The 18971-nt window shown below is 46.3% G+C and overlaps 1 protein-coding gene across 1 annotated transcript in view; it reads left to right on the forward strand.

Annotated features, from left to right (window-relative positions):
• The window catches only part of DPCD (deleted in primary ciliary dyskinesia homolog (mouse)), a 23005-nt gene extending 4131 nt beyond the window's left edge, over positions 1 to 18874 (forward strand). Inside the window, exons 2-6 of the mRNA XM_043924830.1 lie at positions 3372 to 3452; positions 9145 to 9269; positions 9600 to 9733; positions 17925 to 18027; positions 18566 to 18874. Coding sequence (XP_043780765.1) covers positions 3372 to 3452; positions 9145 to 9269; positions 9600 to 9733; positions 17925 to 18027; positions 18566 to 18670 — 548 coding nt within the window. The 3' untranslated portion in view covers positions 18671 to 18874. The remainder of the gene's footprint in view (positions 1 to 3371; positions 3453 to 9144; positions 9270 to 9599; positions 9734 to 17924; positions 18028 to 18565) is intronic.
• The last annotated feature ends 97 nt before the right edge of the window (positions 18875 to 18971 follow it).

Below are 18971 nucleotides of genomic sequence, written 5' to 3' on the forward strand. Positions count from 1 at the left end.
CAAAACCTAAAAAAGAAAACAAAAAACCCTAATGTGTGAATATGCCTTGTTAGACCACTCCTGGAGATCTGCCCTCCTGATGTGTATGTGAGTGGGCAGAGGATGTGGCTGTCTGTCCACCTAGAATCACTTCTCTTGATAATGAAAACCCAGTACACTTTTTCATAAATCATTTTTTCTGTTGCAAATTATTGATTTATTCAATGATTGGTATTCCTGGTAATCCCATTATTTGCAGGAGGTGGACATCAGTATGTTAACAAGTTTTTTAGAAAAATTAAAACCAGAAAAAAGGGAAGAGTACATTGTATGTGAGGTCAGTGTTTATGATAATTGATATGATACATGCAACACACATAGACACACACAAACACACATATGATAGATTACATATATACTGGATTGTGATCTACATCTTATTTCTTACCCTAGGTCCCATTCAGAAAAGTTTGACAATCGCTGGTCTAGAGAAACTCTTTGTGAGCTATGTGGTATCTTTCATAAATAATTTATTTTCACTGTGGAAATATGAAAAATAAATAAACAAGTCACCCATAATCCTCCCCTGTGGAGATAATAACAATTGACATTTTCATACAGAAACATCCATATTTTTTCCATGTATACAAGCTCACGCACACATATTTTTTCTCTCACCAAAATATCATAGTAATATACTTAAATTTTTTATATTCACATACAGGAGTACATTTAGAACTGACTGAGCTATGAGGGAAGCCCTAAATATGTATTAGAATAAAGTATAGATGAATATTATGATCTTGGGTAAGGGAGGATATTCTAAGCACAACTTCTGGATAATAACCACAAAGGAAAAATAATTGACTATATAAAAATTAAACATTTGTTTGAGAAAATCTGCTTTAAACAAAACGGCAATTAAAACTGAGAATATTTGCAACATGTGTGACATGTTTACTATATACAAAGCTCAATCAGTAAGAAAAAGATGAATACTGAAATAAAATAGGCTAAGGCCCAAACATGTAATTCACTAGAAATATGAACAATAAACCCCTAGAACATTGTTCATCCTTATAACCTGAAAGCCATATAGATACCCTAGTATGGTTATTAGAGCGTCGACTTTGACCTCAAGTGAGTTTAGGCCCAGGCTATCATTTCCTAGTTTTATAACCTTGAACCAGTTACATGATCTTTAAGCCTCAATTTTCTTTATTTGTGAAAGACGAGTACTGGAGGCACATAGGATTATTGTGAGAATTAAATGCAATAAAATATGTAAAGCACCTGGTCCATGGTAAGCACTGTGTCCTGCTACACTGACGACCAGACTCCAGGGAAGAAGAGGGTCAGGCCAGACACCCTCAGCTACTCACAGGCAGCACCTCGTACCTGCCTCCTGACAGGACAGCCTCTGCCAGCTCTGCGAGCCAAACATGATTAAGGGTGGTGTAACCTGGGGGCCTATGGAGAGGCCCGCAGATTTGGGGGTGAGTGTCCCTAGAGTACAAATTTGGAATGACTCGAAGAACAAGGTCTCAGGGAGTGAATGGACAGCAAAAGGCTTGGTAGATCGGATGCAGTTGCAAGTTTTGGCTAGTGATTAAGGGCCTTGGGGCTCTATTCATCAGGGATACGCTGGGTACCTGTCTGCAGGGCATTGGTACTGTCTCACTGAGGAGCCTACCAGTCTGTTTACCTATCTGTAAAAATGGGAAATCATCTAGCCACTTTTAATAAGATGCTTAGGATTATACTACTGGGATGGAAGAGTTGGTCTCGGAGATGCACTGGAATTCTTTCCCTTTCCCTTTTTTTTTCTTGGAACATATGTTACTTTTGTTTTAGTATGAAATTGTTTTAACATTCGTTTTCTTTTAAGTTTTTATTGGAGCGTAGTTGCTTTGCAGTGTTGCATTAGTTTCTGCTGTAGAGCAGTGACTCAGCTGTCTATGTACACACCTCCGCTTTTTTGGATTTCCTTCCCATTTAGGTCACCACAGAGCACTGAGTGGAGTTCTCTGCACTGTGCGATAGAGTCTCATCAGTTATCTGTTTTACACATAGTATCAGTAGTTTATATATGTCAGTTCCAATCTCCCGATTCATCATCCCCACTTCCCCTTGGTATCCATATGTTTGTTCTCTATGTCTATGTCTCTATTTCAGCTTTGTAAATAAGACTGTCTATATCAATTTTTTCAGATTCCACATATTTGTGTTAATATGCGGTATTTATTTTTCTTAATTCTGATTTCACTCTGTATGACATACTCTGGGTCTGTGTAGGCCTCTACAAATGACCCAATTTCATTCCTTTTTATGATTAATATTCCATTGTATTTATGTACCACATCTTCTTTATCCATTTCTTCTCTTCTTTAAATGAAAGATGAAGTGATGTTCTTTCATTCTTTCAATCAGTATTTAGCTGAGCTCTTAAAAACATGCTTAGTGTTTGGGAAACCATAGAGGGGATAAAATCCCTCTTATCTTAGTAAAGAGACAGGCAGTAATCATCCAGAATTCACACAGATAGATGTAAAACCATAACCAAGGTAACTGCCATAGGGAAAATACGTGGGCACTAATGTCATGTGCTGTTTGTGTGATAGGAATGGCATAGAGATGTGCAGAAGAAGGCAGAGTGAGGACACAGTTGGAGGGAGCCATTGGTTGGGAAACCCAGTTCAATAATCTGAGCACCTAGGCTTGGTTTTAGGAACTGGGGAGAGAAAGATAAATATGACATCATTCTTGAAACAGATCCTTTTAAAAGTATCATACAATGTGATAAATGCTCCACTGTGGATATGAATAAAGCACCAGGAAGGCATAAAGAAATAAGTGATGAATTTTGCCAAGGTGGCTAGGAGTGATAGTTTTAGGAAGACTTCCCAGGAGAAATGACATTTCAGTTGGATTTTGAAGGGCAATGAGGAGTTCAACAGTTGGGAAGAGTGGCTCAGACAGTAAAGAATCTGCCTGCAATGCTGGCGACCCAGGTTCAATCCCTGCTTCAGGAAGATCCCCTGGAGAAGGGAATGTCTACCCACTTCAGTATTCTTGCCTGGAGAATTCAAGGACAGAAGAGCCTGGCAGCCTTATAGTCCATGGGATCACAAAGAATCAGATATGACTAAGCAACTAACACTTTTTTAGAGCTATTGCTCGTAGAATAATCAGCAGAACAAAGACATATTCAGGAAAAGCAAATGAGTCCCAGGACATGTCTTAAAGTAATGGTGGGTGATGGTTGTCAAGGAGTTCATGGGAGGCTCTGGGAAGATTTTTAATATGCCCATGGCTATTAGTGGATCTCTGAGTCTAAAAGGCCAAGGCAAGAGGCTGCTCAGGGGTAAGACCCTCTTCTGCTTTGTGCCTAGGGAGAAGAAAGGTGCACTATTTGTTCCCAGATGGGAAGGAAATGGCCGAAGAATATGATGAGAAGACAAATGAACTACTTGGTAAGTGACAGGGGCCCCCAGTGGGCCCTTAGGGACACTTGGGGCGACCTGAGCACAGGTAAACAGGCCTAGCTGAGGCTTCAGGGAGAAGCTCAGCAGTACCTTTGGGAGCTTGGGGAGACTGAGGCCCTTGAGGCAAAGTTGTTCCTGAGAATAACCCGAGGTCAGGGTCGGACACCAGAGATGCAGTGGGCGTCCACTTGACCAGTGAACCTCACTCCACCCCCAGGCAGATGAGAGAGTTAACTCTTCTAAGGTGTGATTGGGGGTGTAGAGAAACCATTGGGAAAATCTTCACAGAGAAGGTAGAATTGGAAGTAAGCCTGGTGGGCGAAGTCATGGTGAAGGCAGCTTTCCCTGCACATTTTGGCTTAATTTTTGTTTTGTTTTCTGAAACCACATCAGGAACAAGCAGGAATCAGAGGCAGCAGCTTCTGACCTTGCCTCAGAGGCAGCTCTGTTAAATATACCCCTCGTCTTGGAGAATGTCTGAATTAAAGGGAGGAGGGGGGAGAAATGGTCATTTTGCAGCATCATCACTTTCATTCCTGCAGCCCTTTTCCTCTAAGAATAAGCTCATGAATAGAGGCTCCAGCTCAGATTTCTGAAAATTATTTGATTTGCTCATTCTCTGTTCTCAGGTATGCATATCAGCATTGACTGACTTCCCGAAGCTAGGTGGCTGGTTCTTTGACCCAGGGCCTGAGGCTGTCAGCAGTGGGAGTTGGTCTCTTTATTAAGTTTCACCTGAAATGCTAAGACCAATGATGGAATCATGGGCTGGGTTATTTTCTTGTCATTATTCTTGACTTTAATTTCTTCCTGGGACTGATGGACAGGTAGTACTGTTGAGGGAATTTCTTTTTCCCTTTTTCTGACAGCTCATAAATGTCTAGAACCGACAACATGGATCACACTGGTTTGCATTCTCTCCGTCTCCAGTCTTAAAACGTGTGTCCTGCGCATGCTCAGCCGCAAAGTGAAGTGTTGATCCTTCCTTATTATGAGCTGCTTGGGTTCCAGTCCCAATTGGTTTAGTCTGGTGCTATTAAAAAATCTTGATGTGTTTAGCATATGACACTGATTTGGTGGAAACCAATACAGTAGTAATATCCTTACAATGCATTGTAATTTATAGCACTCCCAGGGGGTGACAGCCTTGGAATTCCTAACAGGGGGTGAGCTTATGAAAGCAGAGGTCACGTGGGCTGACCAGCGCCATCACCAGGCCAGGGACTAGCCACAGTTCCTTTCTCTGAGCCCCCAGCGGCACTCTTTTCTCCACACAGAGCAAATAATACAGCTATTGCTGCTGTGGCTATAAAAACAAACAAGTAAAACCCAAGGCCTCTTAGTTGTGCTTGGACACAAACTTGAAATGAAGAACAAGCCCAGGTTACTGCATTGGTAACATCCCATGTGAACCTATCACATTCCTTCATGGTCAAGAATAGACAGTGGCCTCCCAACTCCTTTTTCTTAAAAGCAGAAATAGAGGTTCATAGGAGAATGTTGCTTGAATAAGTCTACCTAAGGATAGTGATACTGTAACTTTTATTGGGCACCATGCCAAGTGCTTCACACCAGCCATCCTCCTTACAGCCCTGTGTGGTAGGTAGGTACTGCTGTATTCATTTTACAGTCAGGAAAATTGCAAGTTTCGAGAGGCTAAGCACCTTGCTCAGAATCACATAGCTGGTTAGTTACAGGGCTTGGGTTTACGCCTAGGTCTGTCTGATGAAGAGCCCATGCTTTTAATCCACAACAACATACTGTTGGGAGTTGAGAGTATTTAATCCTGTTTTGTTTTTTTAACTAAATTTTGTTCTCCTCAGAATGACCCAAGTAGAGACTGGTGGGAGCAGGACAGAGATTGGGCAGCGAGGAACACTCCACTCAAACCACTGGGCCCCTTGAACAGCTGACCCTTTTCTTATTTATCTTCAACCATCCCACCCCACGCCTGCCAGCTTGCAAAATACTGTTTGTTTTTAATTTTTAAGTATAAATAATCCCAGGGCCTGAACTGACTTTCACTTGTGCATTCGTTGAAGCAAAATATGGACAGGGTTTTTGTGGCTGTAAATGGGAATGGTTTCCATTTTTTATTTTTTTCCAGCTAATTATACAAATTGGATAATTGGCCAAACTGGTTTTCTGTCTAAAAAACCCAGAAAGTAATTTATAGAGAGAATTACCAATAGTGCATCTGTCTGGGGCAGAGCCCTTCCAGTTGGTGTTAATAAGCATAGGAGTGTCATATTTTTTTTCCTGCCCGCTCAGTGCTATTCATTCCCACCCCCCACAATGAATGCTGTATGTGTATTCATAGAGAAAAAAAACTGAAGGGCCCCATAACAATGATCGGAACATCAAACCAGCCCTAGAAGAACACAGCATGTCCAGGGGGGCCGAGGCTGAAGGGCAGGCCATCCCCCAGCGATTACATTCGGATTACCGGCTTAATCTGCTGTGGTATTTGACCGCCAGCCTAACCACCCCAGGCTGCATTTGGAGGATATTGAGCACTTTCATCCCCAAGCACTTCACCGGCTTTATAAATGACCCACTCGATTCCCTTCAGCCTCCTCAGGGATGGGACGTGGCAGCTGTTTAATAGCCACATAGCAATGTTGCAGTGTTTTAGGGCAGAAAAGAAGAATCCTGCATCCAGTTTAAGCTGCAGGGAGTATTTAGGAAAGGGGAATGTAATTATCCACATTGGAAGTGGGCCAGGGCTGGGAGCTCTGGGGAAGGAGGCCTTTAGGACCTCTGCTTTCCAGCCCACCTGAAAGATGGGGCCTCCTTTCAGCAGTCAGGGACATCAGCCTGCTTCCTGCTGACTTAGGAAAAAGGCCCCAGGCGCTGCCTCCTTCATATATTCCCCATCAGACCCTTTACAGGGTCATTGAAAGTCTCCTTTCCAAGGACTGGCCCCGGCTCAGCCAGGAAGATATGACAGCGTCCCAGGGAGCTGCCTTGCACACACCAGTTTGGGTTTAACATATAATCAAATCAGAGTGACAGCAGGTGGAAACAGTCTTCTGTTGCCGCAGGAGCTGTCCTTGAGTTCAGGAACAAAGACAGGACAAGAAAGACAAGACAAAGCATGTGTTTGCATGTGTGCATCCATGCCCACATCCATGGGGGAAATAATAAGGACTTCACCAAAAATCATTTATTGGATCTTATCTCAACACGGGAATTAGTACAGAGACCTTCTTCATATTCTAACAAAGAATTTAACCTCAAGGTGTCAAAAACAGTGAAACAGCCAAGGGTCCAAGTTTCTGTGACCTGAGTGGCTTTTAAGGCCAGCAGTAAGGAAACCAGTAGCTAACCTTCCATCTCCTTAGGGTCCTTTTGGGGAACGTTTCTGTTCCAAACCCAGTTATTCCATAGACAAAAGAGTAGATCGGAATTGCCTTTCCTGGCCACACTGGCACTGTGCTTCAGGACACATGATTTAACAAGGCTCGTGATCACCGGACACCTCACTTGTCCAGCCTCAAATAATTAAGTGTTTTTCAGAAATTAAATTTTCAAATAATTGAAGCTTTTCCTTTAAATGCTAAAATTTTAAAAAAATAGAGCTTTAAAAAAAAACTTTAAAAATATCATATATGCTATTTAATATTTTTGAGGAGGGCATTGCAACCCACTCCAGTATTCTTGCCTGGAGAATCCCCATGGAGAGAGGAGCCTGGCAGGCTACAGGGACGCAAAGAGTTGGACACGAGTGAAGAGTCTTAGCACAGCACAGTTAAATATTTATAGAATACAAGTTAGCCTTTTACTGGTGATTGAAATTCTGGTCTTGGAGTTAGGAGACCTGAATTTTACCTGTGGATTTTGCAAGTGAGTGTCTCTTTCTGAGCCTTGGTAATTCTTTATACTCTTCCTTGGAGAGTGGTAGCAGGGGTTGAAGAAGAGCAGGCAAGGAAGAATGCTATTTCTCATTTGAAAGATACAAGCATTGGACTAGACGCTTTCTAAAAGAACCTCCGCCTTTAAGCTGTTTTGACTGTTCTTACATCATGATCCCATCAGTCTAAGGATGCTTGTTTGCCCTCACACCAAATGGCCCCACATGCTTTTTAGTTCTGACCCTGCACTCAGTGTGAGCTGTCCCATCATGCTGTTGTCAGTATGCCTGGGAAAAAATTAATTTCCTGCCTTATTCTACACATAGCATTTTATACATGTCCAAGTAAGAATCTAGGAGTGATCTTTTCTACAGTATAGAGTGAGATACATGGGTCTGTCACAGTAAGTCGCAGCTTAGAGGAGTTTGTCACTTCTGAATTTGTAACTGTGAAGGCTGCAACCCAGAAGACTGGCTTCCTAGTTGAGCAAGGTATTACGTGAGTAGATTTGGATGTACTCCTAGTCACAGTCCATTCACTTAAGAGAGAAGTATTTGTGAGGAAAAAAAAAAAAGTTGCCTATAAAGCATATTTCCAAGTTTTACTCTTCCTTATTAATTTTCATTATAAACTTGGAAATGTGTTTCTAGGGAGAGTTTTTGGCCCCGAGACGTAATAAAATCACACTGCAGAATGCAACAGACCTTATAAAAGCACATATTCAAGGGAAAATCCTCATTTTACAGCATACTTTTGTGTTCAGCTTGTGTGCCTTACTTAGAGCAGGGAGGGTGTTTGGGGTTTGGCACAGCTACTCAGAAGAAACCCATCCTGAGAATTGCACTCACCCCCCGGCCCAGAAAAGGAGCAACCACCACAGGCCACCGGGCGCTTTCTGAGTTGCCTAGCTCCTCAGAGCAGCTCCAGGAAGGCTGCTGGCCTGGAGCAGTGCCCGAGCTGCCACCTGGAATACCCCCATTGCCTCAGGGAGGGAAGGAGCCAAGCGGTCGCGCTTGGGAAAGCCCCCTGTGGCCACAGGCGTGCTGACAGCGGTCGGCTGTCACAGGGCTGAGTGGGGTCCCTGAGCGTCCCAGTGGGGCTCTCAGTGTCTACTGAACTGGACTTTTCACTTAAAATTTCCATAAAAGTGTGGGCCTTACTGGAAAAAAAAATCTTATGCAAACATCTGGGCTGTAAAATAGAAATGATTATTTGCATTATAAAAGGATGATTCCACTCTATAAGAAATTTATGTTATATCTTTTATAAATAATACATTTAAAATGTGATGTGTGCCTAAAATTTCCTGTAAAAACAACTGTGGGGCTGTTGTTTTAAGCCAGGTACACCTGAAATGAGTAAACTTCTCAATTTGGACTTTCCGAGTCTTGCCTATCAGCTTTCACACTCTTAATTCATCCTTCCTTTGCTTATTTTTAGAAGGAAGAATGCACACCAACTCATGCTTCTTGGGATCCATATTTTCCCTGTTACTAGTAGCCACCCTTTTCCCAACCTTCACATCATCCTTGTGCTTGAAGTCATACCTGGGGGTTTCTGAACTCCACTTGGCGCCTTTCATAGCTTTGTTTTAATTCTTTTTGTCTGGGCACCCTGATCTGTGCTTTACAAATTGTCTAATATCAAAATGCTCTCCTGAGATTTCAGGGGTCATGAGGTCCCTGCTCTGATGGATAAAAGTTAGTGTGAAGGCCTGTCACTCCCACTTTTATCCTGTTCTGTACCTAAAGTGATGTCAATGATTCAGTAGAAGAGAGCAGAACACCTTTCCTCCCCATAATCCCACTGCTTCCTTCTCTCCTCAGTGAGGAAGTGGCGTGTGAAGAGTGCCCTGGGAGCCTTGGGCCAGTGGCAGATTGAGGTGGGAGAGCCAGCACTCCCAGGAGCAGGGAGCCTGGGGCCTGAACTCATCACGGAAAGCAATGCCAATGTATGTCTATCTGTCAGGTGTCTTGGGGGAGGCTGGGGGAGCGGGGTGCTAGCCCTCAAGGGCAGGCACCATGCCTTGTTTACCTCCTCATCTCCAGTGTGCCCACCTGGACACAGTGCTCTAGAGATGTTCCCTTGAATGGATACCCAAAGGGTTTTGGCTTAGTCATCCCAGAGCAGGGGCTCCAGGCTTCGTAGGTCACAGCAGTGGCAGCCTCAGAGGAGAGCTGAGGATCTCCCATTGTGTCCCCCGGTAGAGCTTTGTGGAGGGGAGCCATCGCTTCCTACCCCTCTCCAAGAATAGTCCTTGAATTGGATTTGCCTTCTGCAGCCCATATTCGTGCGCAAAGATACCAAGATGAGTTTCCAGTGGCGAATTCGAAACCTCCCATACCCTAAGGACGTTTACAGCGTCTGTGTGGACCAGAAGGAGCGCTGTGTTGTCGTGAGAACAACCAACAAAAAGTAAGTGGCGTGGTAGGCACTTGCCTACTTGTGTATGAGCAAGGTGGGGGTGGGGTTTGACCTAGGGTTAGGACTCAGATGGTTCCCCAACCCAGAGGGTAGAGCAGCCTCCTCTTCCGGCTCTGAGAGAGGCAGAAGGGCTTCACTACAGCCCTAGAATAGGTACTAAAAGCTGAAGGGCTTTCTCTCTTCAGCCCTTGAATACTGTAATCAGAACCAGCTTGAATATTATAATCAGCTCCATCAGGGCAGGGAAATTTGAACAATGAGTGTCTGGTCCAGTACTTGGCATATGCTGGAGCTCAGTAAACATTTGTTGGATAAATGAGGGGATGAGGAAATAACCGAGCCACTGACTTGTGATCTTAGGTGGTTCTGCTGTAAGGTTACTATGCCTTGACCTCTGGCTGGCTCCAGTCCACTATGAGCTTGGAGCTGGCAGGGAGCCAGAGCCTGGAAGGCACCCCTGTCTGAGGTGGCAGTTACAGAAGTTAAAAGCACTGGTTTGGGAGCAGCAAACTTGATCCAACCCCCCTAGGGATGTTGTCCCTAGAGGGACAGGGGGTGGGTGCTTTGGCTTCTTAGAAGTCTCTTGCATGATGTTTCAAAGAGGGTTCTCATGTCCCTTTTCCTCCTATTCTCATGGTCTGCTAGGGGCAGGCAAACTTTGGGGCTGAGGGGACAGAAGGTGACCGAGGTGGAGATCTGATCCTGGCGGGACTGCTTCTGGGCTGATATCTTGGAAATGCACTGATCTCGTTTGGGTTTCTGAAGCTCTGACTGACCACAGAAGAGAAGAGCCCCGTACTGACTTGGCTGTGAACTGAGTCAGAGGGATTGCAGTGTAGGACCAACTCCCATGAAATAGATTTAGGGCATTGAGATGGGAGGTTTTATGAGTTACTAGTCCACAGACTGTGAAGCTACCCAGCATGTCTCATGGGGTGCTCAGCTTAGGCCAGAGATGCCCCCTCCAGTTTACCTGGAGTAAGGAGGACCCAGTATTTGTCCGTCTCCTCAGGCGGTGTGGTGCCAGCCTCCCCTCCCATCTCCCTCAGGTCCATGATGCCACAGGAAAGCAGTGCGGCTCCCAGGCTCCCCTAGTGCAGCCCTGGGGTCTACCCTCCTCTCTGACCCCCACACCCTACCACTTTGGCAGGGTTAAGGGGTGGGGAAGGGGTGGAGATGAATGAATTAATTTCAGGATTATTGCTGTACATGCAGCCAGCAGCCCCTAAAGTGAGCCTTGTCTATAAATATAAAGTCATAATAATAAGGGTTTGCGTTTGTAAAGCACTTTATAGCCCTCAGATAAAAGGCAGTTTATTCCCGTTATTGTTCTCATCATTAACAGGAGTCAGTGCCTAAAGTAGAATTTAGCAATTTCAGACAACAGAGAAATTGCCTTTAGGAAAACGAACTCCATGCTTCAGCAAGCATTCCCTGGCGTCAGAGGCCCTGGGTCCAAACTAGGAACAAAAGTGCTTCTGATAGCACTTGAATCTGCAGCCCAGCAGTTTGTGGAGCTGGCTGCTGCCTCCCTTTTGTCCCCCAGAGGTCACTGTCGAATACAGATATCAAGCAAAAATGTGATTACCAGGGAGCGAGAGAAGAGAGGCTAGCTAGCTCACCAGAAAATTCATCTGCAGGCCGGTCCTCTGGGTCCCATCTCCTGTGCATATCCAACCATAGGTGGCGCTGTTGGCCAGGCGCTCCACTCCAGCGCCCCAGGCAAGGGGAGACGTTGCTGAACTGCTGGGTGAAGACGGGTGGTGACGGGAGTAGTGCCTCCAGAGGGAGCAGGACCAGGATCGGGTTCCCACAGAGGGGAGAGGAGTATGTGAGTGCTCACTTCAGGGCCTGCACTGAGATCTCAGGGTCAGTGCGGCCCAGCCTGGCTCAGCACAACCTTGGGACCCTCTGCTGGGAGGAAGGCGGGGGAGGCTGCTAAGCCCTAAACCGGCTCCTCCTCAGCCTAGTGGCACGTTCATTTTCTACTTGGAGTAATAACACGTCCTGTACCTTTACTTCCTTTAAATATACACAACTCAATGGCTATTCCTTTGAGCGGAGTTTAACTTTTTCAAGATAATATAAAAATCTATTTTCTGATCATCACACCATCCAGTGGTAGACAGGGTATGTATTTTTATTCTTGTGCTATATATGAACGATTCCATAAGAGTATCTATAAAGTCAGCATGATGCACTTGATTTACTGGCGGGGATAGTGACGGTTTTAATGCCCAGGCCTCTACAGTTTCCACCACACTGTGGCTTTTCTGATTTGACGTCCTTCACCTGAAGGTTCCGTATCTGCCTCGATTCTAATATTCTGGAATATAGTTATCAATAAAAGCCAGAGTCCCTGAAAAACTGAGTTTGCCACTTTTCTTGATGGAATTGATTCCAGTGAATTATGTCCTTGGCCTCAGGTAATAGCAAGAGATGAACCAGGGAAGGAAGAAGGTGCTTTTCTAGGATCTGATTGTGGCATCATCTGTTCCCAGTAAGCATGCTTGTGCAGAGAGAAGGTTCTGAGCCTCAGCCTTAGAAGCTGGCAGTTCTAAGTGGAATGAGCTGGGCGTGGAATAGGAGGATGTCAGCTTGAATCTGGCCTCTGCCACATATTAAATCATAGCATTTTGGGCAAGGTTTCCTCATCTATCACAGGAGAATACTCATGCGTACATCATAGATTGTTTGGGGAATTAGGAAATTGTATATTGTACTCAGCCCTGTGGCCAGCCTGAGGAAATTGGAGGCCAATTCCAATTTCTTTGGAAATTGGAGCCTGAAGAGAGTTTGGCTGATTTGACATCGGTAATACTAACTCTGTGGGAGTGTTAATAGGCATCTCTAGAAAAAAGGATTCTGTGGTCAAATACGGTTAGGAAACTGAATTAAAGTTTCTCTTTGGTAGGACTTCTGAGAGCCTTAAATATGTGAATGTGCATTATAGGCAGAGGTGACCAGTTTGTCTGGACTGTTGATGTTTAAGCAAGAAGGGAAGATGTGCCTACTGATCTTCTAAGGGACAGACTGACTACACAGGCTTCCCTCAACCACTCTGGCTGAGCCTGTGTGCAGGTGTGTAGAGCACCCACAGGAGGTATGTGGGGCCCAGCCCATGTGACTCCACAGCTGTCCTGCTTCCTTTCAGCTTCCTTCACAGCCTCTTTCTCTCTAGGCCTGGCCTCTTGTGCCCTTTCTCAGTTCACTGCAAGGGAGAACAGGTTGGGAAAGGACTGGGAATGGGGAAGGGAAGGTGGCAGGGAAAGAGTGATGCAGGGCAGTAGGTCATCTCTGAAACAGAGTGAAGGAGCTGTCTTTTTGCACAGGCTGCAGAGAGGTACCAGGTTAGCCTGTTCTGTTCCCAGCGACTTCAAAGTTCATCTGGGGCAGCTATTTTATTTGAGAAAGGAATCTGGAGGAAGAAACAGGCCCAGAAGTTAAGTGGCCTGCCCAGAGTCACAGGGCGGGGCCAGGAGTCCTCCTGAGAGCCCGTACTTCCACATACATCTTTGCCCACTTTTACATTCCGAAAGGAAGGCCACTCCGTGTCAGGAGACCTGCATGGTGGTTGAATCCTGGGGGAGACCACCCCCCATCTCTGCTCCATCCTTGGAACCTAGATGGTCTGATCCTTTGAGGTGAGAATGGAGAGCGATGGAGGAGTCAGGAGATAGAGAGGATTATCACTGTAATAAGGGCATCTCCCTTTACCAGTTTTATGACGTGGGCAAGATACCCGACTTGCCTGTGCCTCAGTATCCTCTTCTATAAAAGGATGACAGAAGCAACCAACCTGAGAGCATTGTTTTTAGGAGTCAGTGTTGAACAGTGGTGTGAACAGTGCCTGGCAGATTTAGAATTCATAAATGTCACCTCTCACTATGTGGCTGAGACCCAGGATAGTGAAGGCAGGTGAGAATGGGGGTTTTGTTGCACATCAGCTAAAAGCCCAGGGACTACCCCACTATAAAGGCTTAGCTTTCAGCAGAAACACAAGATTTCAGGCAGCGATATGGCCTTGTTTCTTCTTCATCCTTAAAGCCCCAGTTCACAGCTCTGGGACACAGTTGATGCCTAAGAAATGTTCACTGCCTGCCAAGGGCTGCCAGGGGCTGGGCGTTTGGACTTTCCCAGAAGCACAGTGGGTCCCTCTCTAGTCCAGGCACTGGTGAAAAGGTGAACCATGGTATTCTCAGGGCAAGTCCCAAGGCAGGGATGGAGATAAGGGAGTGTGAGCTGTTCCTTGAGGAGAGAAAGCAGATGCCTCATGCTCCCTTGAAGGCTGCCCATCAGGAGCCCCTAAAAAAATGGTTTAACCTCAACCAATAAACTAAATCCATCAGAATAGACTCAAAACAGAGCTGAGCCCCCAGATCTACTCTGCCACCACCTCCCTGCCACGTGAGAGGTGATGGGGAGTAGAACAGGGGTGCTGAAGCAAGTTGTGCAACTCAAGTTCCCTTTGATCTTGTCTTGCTGTTGAGGCCTAGCCCTGGACTCTACCTCCCCTGCCTGGGGCCTGTGCCTTGACAGCGTGGGACACAGGTGTGTCCCTGTGCCCCCTCCCCAGGACACAGCCAGGTAGGCATTAAGGACATACCACATTCTGCACAGCGAGGCCTTACACAGGCCCACTGGGTTCAGTGTGTGCCAGGCTGCTCCTCTCCCGCTTCTGCTGCTTGTGTATATTTGCAGGGAAGATGTTAACACTTCCTAACAAGCCTTTGTGTTCATCTAATCTCTGCTGTTTAACCTTTGACTCCCTCCCTATTATCAGTGTCTGCCACCTTTGCTGGCCAGACCAAGGGCCCCAGGAAGAGCCCTCAGCCTGGGCTGGCTAGGAGGAGGATGAGGCCGACATTCCACCCCGGTCTGCAGGCAGATGGATCGCCTTTCCCTGGGGCAGAGCTTTGGAAAATAAAGCAAACTTGTGGTGCCATTAGGATCCCCCAACCCCCACTCCTTTTGAACTGTCAGCCTTTAAGTAAACATTCTTTTCCTGCCATGGGTCCCAGCACCTTGGCGGGGAGTGAGGAACCTGGGAGGAGAGGGGGCCCTGAGAGTCTTCACTGAACAAGGGATTTCGGCAGGGAGAACAGGGCAGAAATGCTGCCTTGATGTCAACTCTGAGTCCCCAGGGCATCAGGGCCTTTGAAGTGGACTGGGGCGAGCTGCCATAAGGACCAGGCCCCTCTGAAGTATTAAAAACCCAACCCTGTCCAGGCCCTCACTTGCGTGTGTTTGTACCTGTCTGCAGTGTTCTCTGCCCAGGCCACAGCCTCATGGCAGCACTGATGCCATGCCCGGGTGACAGGTCTGGCAGCCACCGGCCAGAGCCTGGGTCACACTTCCACCAAGGAAGATGCCAGATGGGCCTGTTGCTAGAGATGAGGAGGCCATTCTTTGTGCTCCAATGTAATAAGCTCCAGACCAGGATTGGGGAACTTTAATCTGACCCTACTAACTGGCTGTGAAACCAGGCAGGATAGTTCACCTCTCTGAGCCCAAGTTTCCTCTTTGGTAAAGGAGGTCAAATTTCCTGCAAAGTCCAGTTGCAGACATTATGAGTTCGATGTTGCTATCTGGGTGGTGGTTTTTGTTTAATTTTGGCTGCACTGCTCCACATGTGGAATCTTAGTTCCCTGACCAGGGATCAAACCTGCACCCCCTGTATTGGAGGCACGCAGTCTTTTTTTTAACTTTTTTTTTTTTTTTCATTTATTTTTATTAGTTGGAGGTTAATTTCTTTACAATATTGTAGTGGTTTTTGTCATACATTGACATGAATCAGCCATGGATTTACATGTATTCCCCATTCCGATTCCCCCTCCCACCTCCCTCTCTACCCGATCCCTCTGGGTCTTCCCAGTGCACCAGGCCCGAGCACTTGTCTCATGCACCCAACCTGGGCTGGTGATCTGTTTCACCATAGATAATATACATGTTTCTATGCTGTTCTCTAGAAACATCCCACCCTCGCCTTCTCCCACAGAGCCCAAAAGTCTGTTCTGTACATCTGTGTCTCTTTTTCTGTTTTGCATATAGGGTTATCAAGACCATCTTTCTAAATTCCATATATATGTGTTAGTATACTGTAATGGTCTTTATCTTTCTGGCTTACTTCACTCTGTATAATGGGCTCCAGTTTCATCCATCTCATTAGAACTGATTCAAATGAATTCTTTTTAATGGCTGAGTAATATTCCATGGTGTATATGTACCACAGCTTCCTTATCCATTCGTCTGCTGATGGGCATCTAGGTTGCTTCCATGTCCTGGCTATTATAAACAGTGCTGGGATGAACATTGGGGTGCACATGTCTCTTTCAGATCTGGTTTCCTCGGTGTGTATGCCCAGGAGTGGGATTGCCGGGTCATATGGCAGTTCTATTTCCAGGTTTTTAAGGAATCTCCACACTGTTCTCCATAGTGGCTGTACTAGTTTGCATTCCCACCAACAGTGTAAGAGGGTTCCCTTTTCTCCACACCCTCTCCAGCATTTATGGCTTGTAGACTTTTGGATAGCAGCCATCCTGACTGGCGTGTAATGGTACCTCATTGTGGTTTTGTGCATTTCTCTGATAATGAGTGATGTTGAGCATCTTTTCATGTGTTTGTTAGCCATCTGTATGTCTTCTTTGGAGAAATGTCTGTTTAGTTCTTTGGCCCATTTTTTGATTGGGTCATTTATTTTTCTGGAATTGAGCTGCAGGAGTTGCTTGTATATTTTTGAGATTAATCCTTTGTTGCTTCGTTTGCTATTATTCTCTCCCAATCTGAGGGCTGTCTTTTCACCTTGCTTATAGTTTCCTTTGTTGGAGGCACGCAGTCTTAACTACTAAACTGCCAGGTAAGTCCCAGGGTTCCCCCCACCCCCCGACTAAAGGGATCATTCATGGCAAATAGATGGGGAAACAGTGGCTGACTTTATTTTGGGGGCCTCCAAAATCAGTGCAGATGGTGACTGCAGCCATGAAATTAAAAGACGCTTACTTCTTGAAAGGAAAGTTATGACCAACCTAGACAGCATATTAAAAAGCAGAGACATTATTTTGTCAACAAAGGTCCATCTAGTCAAGGCTATGGTTTTTCCAGTAGTCATGTATGGATGCGATAATTGGACTATAAAGACAGCTTAGTGCAGAAGAATTGATGCTTTTGAACTGTGGTGTTGGAGAAGACTCTTGAGAGTCCCTTGGACTGCAAGGAGATCCAACCAGTCCATCCTAAAGGAGATCAGTCCTGGGTGTTCACTGGAAGGACTGATGTTGAAGCTGAAACTCCAATACTTTGGCCACCTGATACGAAGAGCTGACTCATTAGAAAAGACCCTGATGCTGGGAAAGATAAAGGCAGAAGGAGAAGGGGAGGACAGAGGATGAGATGGCTGGATGGCATCACTGACTCAATGGACATGGGTTTGGGTGGACTCTGGCAGTTGGTGATGGACAGGGAGGCCTGGCATGCTGCGGTTCATGGGGTTGCAAAGAGTTGGACATGACTGAGTGACTGAACTGAAGGGGATCATTGATCTCTGGACTGGCACCTGCAGATGAGGGGGACCAAGTGTGATATGTGAAAATGTAGTGGGGTCTTATGGTCAGCAAAGTAGGCCAGAGCCCCAGAGATCTGGCTTCTGTGATGAGTCACACGGCTTGTTCTCTTAGGGAGATTTCTCCTTGTGGATTAACTTCCCTCTCTGGCCTGTAAGTGGAGTCAGGCTAACGCTAAAAGAGGGAGAGGGCCTCGGTAAAGTGCCATGTAAGTGCCAACTGTCAGTCCCCAGCTCTGGAGGACAGCCCTAGATGTCCTTATTCTGTTCCTTGTTTGCAGACATATGCTGTTTTCTTGGGGTGCTGAGGAGGTAGGGCTTGCCTGATCCAGTTGTGTTTCCCAGGAGGCTTCCTCCACATGTCTCTGGGATTGTTGAACTTGAAATATGAGTCACTCTAACCCCTGGTCTAATCAAGGAATTATGACTGGCCAGAAGGCCTTTCACTCTCTTCTTTCCAGGGTCACTAAGCTCTAAAATACTGGCCTTCTAACTGGCTTCCCTTCTTCCTCTTTGGCTGCGGGGTTGGGGGGACTGTATAGAAGCTTGGCATTAGAGGGCCTGATGCCCATCTGTGGGGGTCCCCATGTTGGGTGTTCTCACGGTCTCTTGGTGTCCCCACAGGTACTACAAGAAGTTCTCCATTCCTGACCTAGAAAGATACCAGCTACCTCTGGATGAATCCTCACTGAGCTTTGCTCACGCCAATTCCACTCTCATTATCTCTGTAAGATTCGTTCAGACTTCTTGGCCACTGTGTCAGGGAAAGGCTCCTTCTTTCCCTGCCCACTTCCCATCTTACTCAGTTTCAGTCCCAACAACTCCTGGGGTATGCTTGCTAGGGAACAGGCCTCTCCAACAGAATGGGATGAGCAGGCGAGGGCTCAGGAGACTGATTTTAAAATCACAGCTGAAACTGGGTAGAGGGTGATGGGGAGGGGTGAGATCCACAGAACTGAGGCTCTAGAAGATCCAAAAGCCTACCTCTACCCCCACGTGACCTTAAGCAAATCATTCAACCTTGTAGGCCTCAATTTCCTCGTCTTTGAATAAAGGGGAACAGAAGGAGGACTTCCCTGGTGGGCCAGTGGTTAAGACTTTGCCTTCCAGTGCGGGGGGCATGGATTCAATCCCTGGTTGGGGAACTAAGATCCCACATGCCTTGTGGTGTGGCTAGAAAGGGGGCCCTGAGTCTCTTGGGTGGAGGCTGTGTGTTGAAAGGGGTGATATGATTGACTCGTGTCTTCTCCTTGCTCCATCCTCAGTACCAGAAGCCAAAGGAGGTCCTGGTGGCTGAGTCAGAGCTGCAGAAGGAGCTGAAGAAGGTGAAGACAGCCCACAGCAGTAATGGCGACTGCAAGACTCAGTAGCTGACGCCTGAGCCTGACTTCTGACACTAAGGGTGGGTGAGGCTTTTCCTGCAGGCCTGTGAGGCTTCGGGCTTGGGCCTTTCTGGCACAGGGGCAGCCTCTCTTCTCCCAGGAGCTGTCTAGCTTTTGTAAGAACTGGGCCTCAGGGCATTCCTGGCCCCCAGGTCGTGGTCTTCCCTCCTGAGTAAAGTAATTTTAAGTCACTGTGTGTGTACTGCCCCCTCGTCCTCCGCTGGTGCTTCTGCCCCCAGGGAGGGGGCTGTTGATGACATTTCCTTCTTCGCTAGCCTCTGGACCCTCC

The sequence above is a fragment of the Cervus elaphus genome, chromosome 15, assembly GCF_910594005.1.
Source record: "Cervus elaphus chromosome 15, mCerEla1.1, whole genome shotgun sequence".
Taxonomy (NCBI): domain Eukaryota; kingdom Metazoa; phylum Chordata; class Mammalia; order Artiodactyla; family Cervidae; genus Cervus; species Cervus elaphus.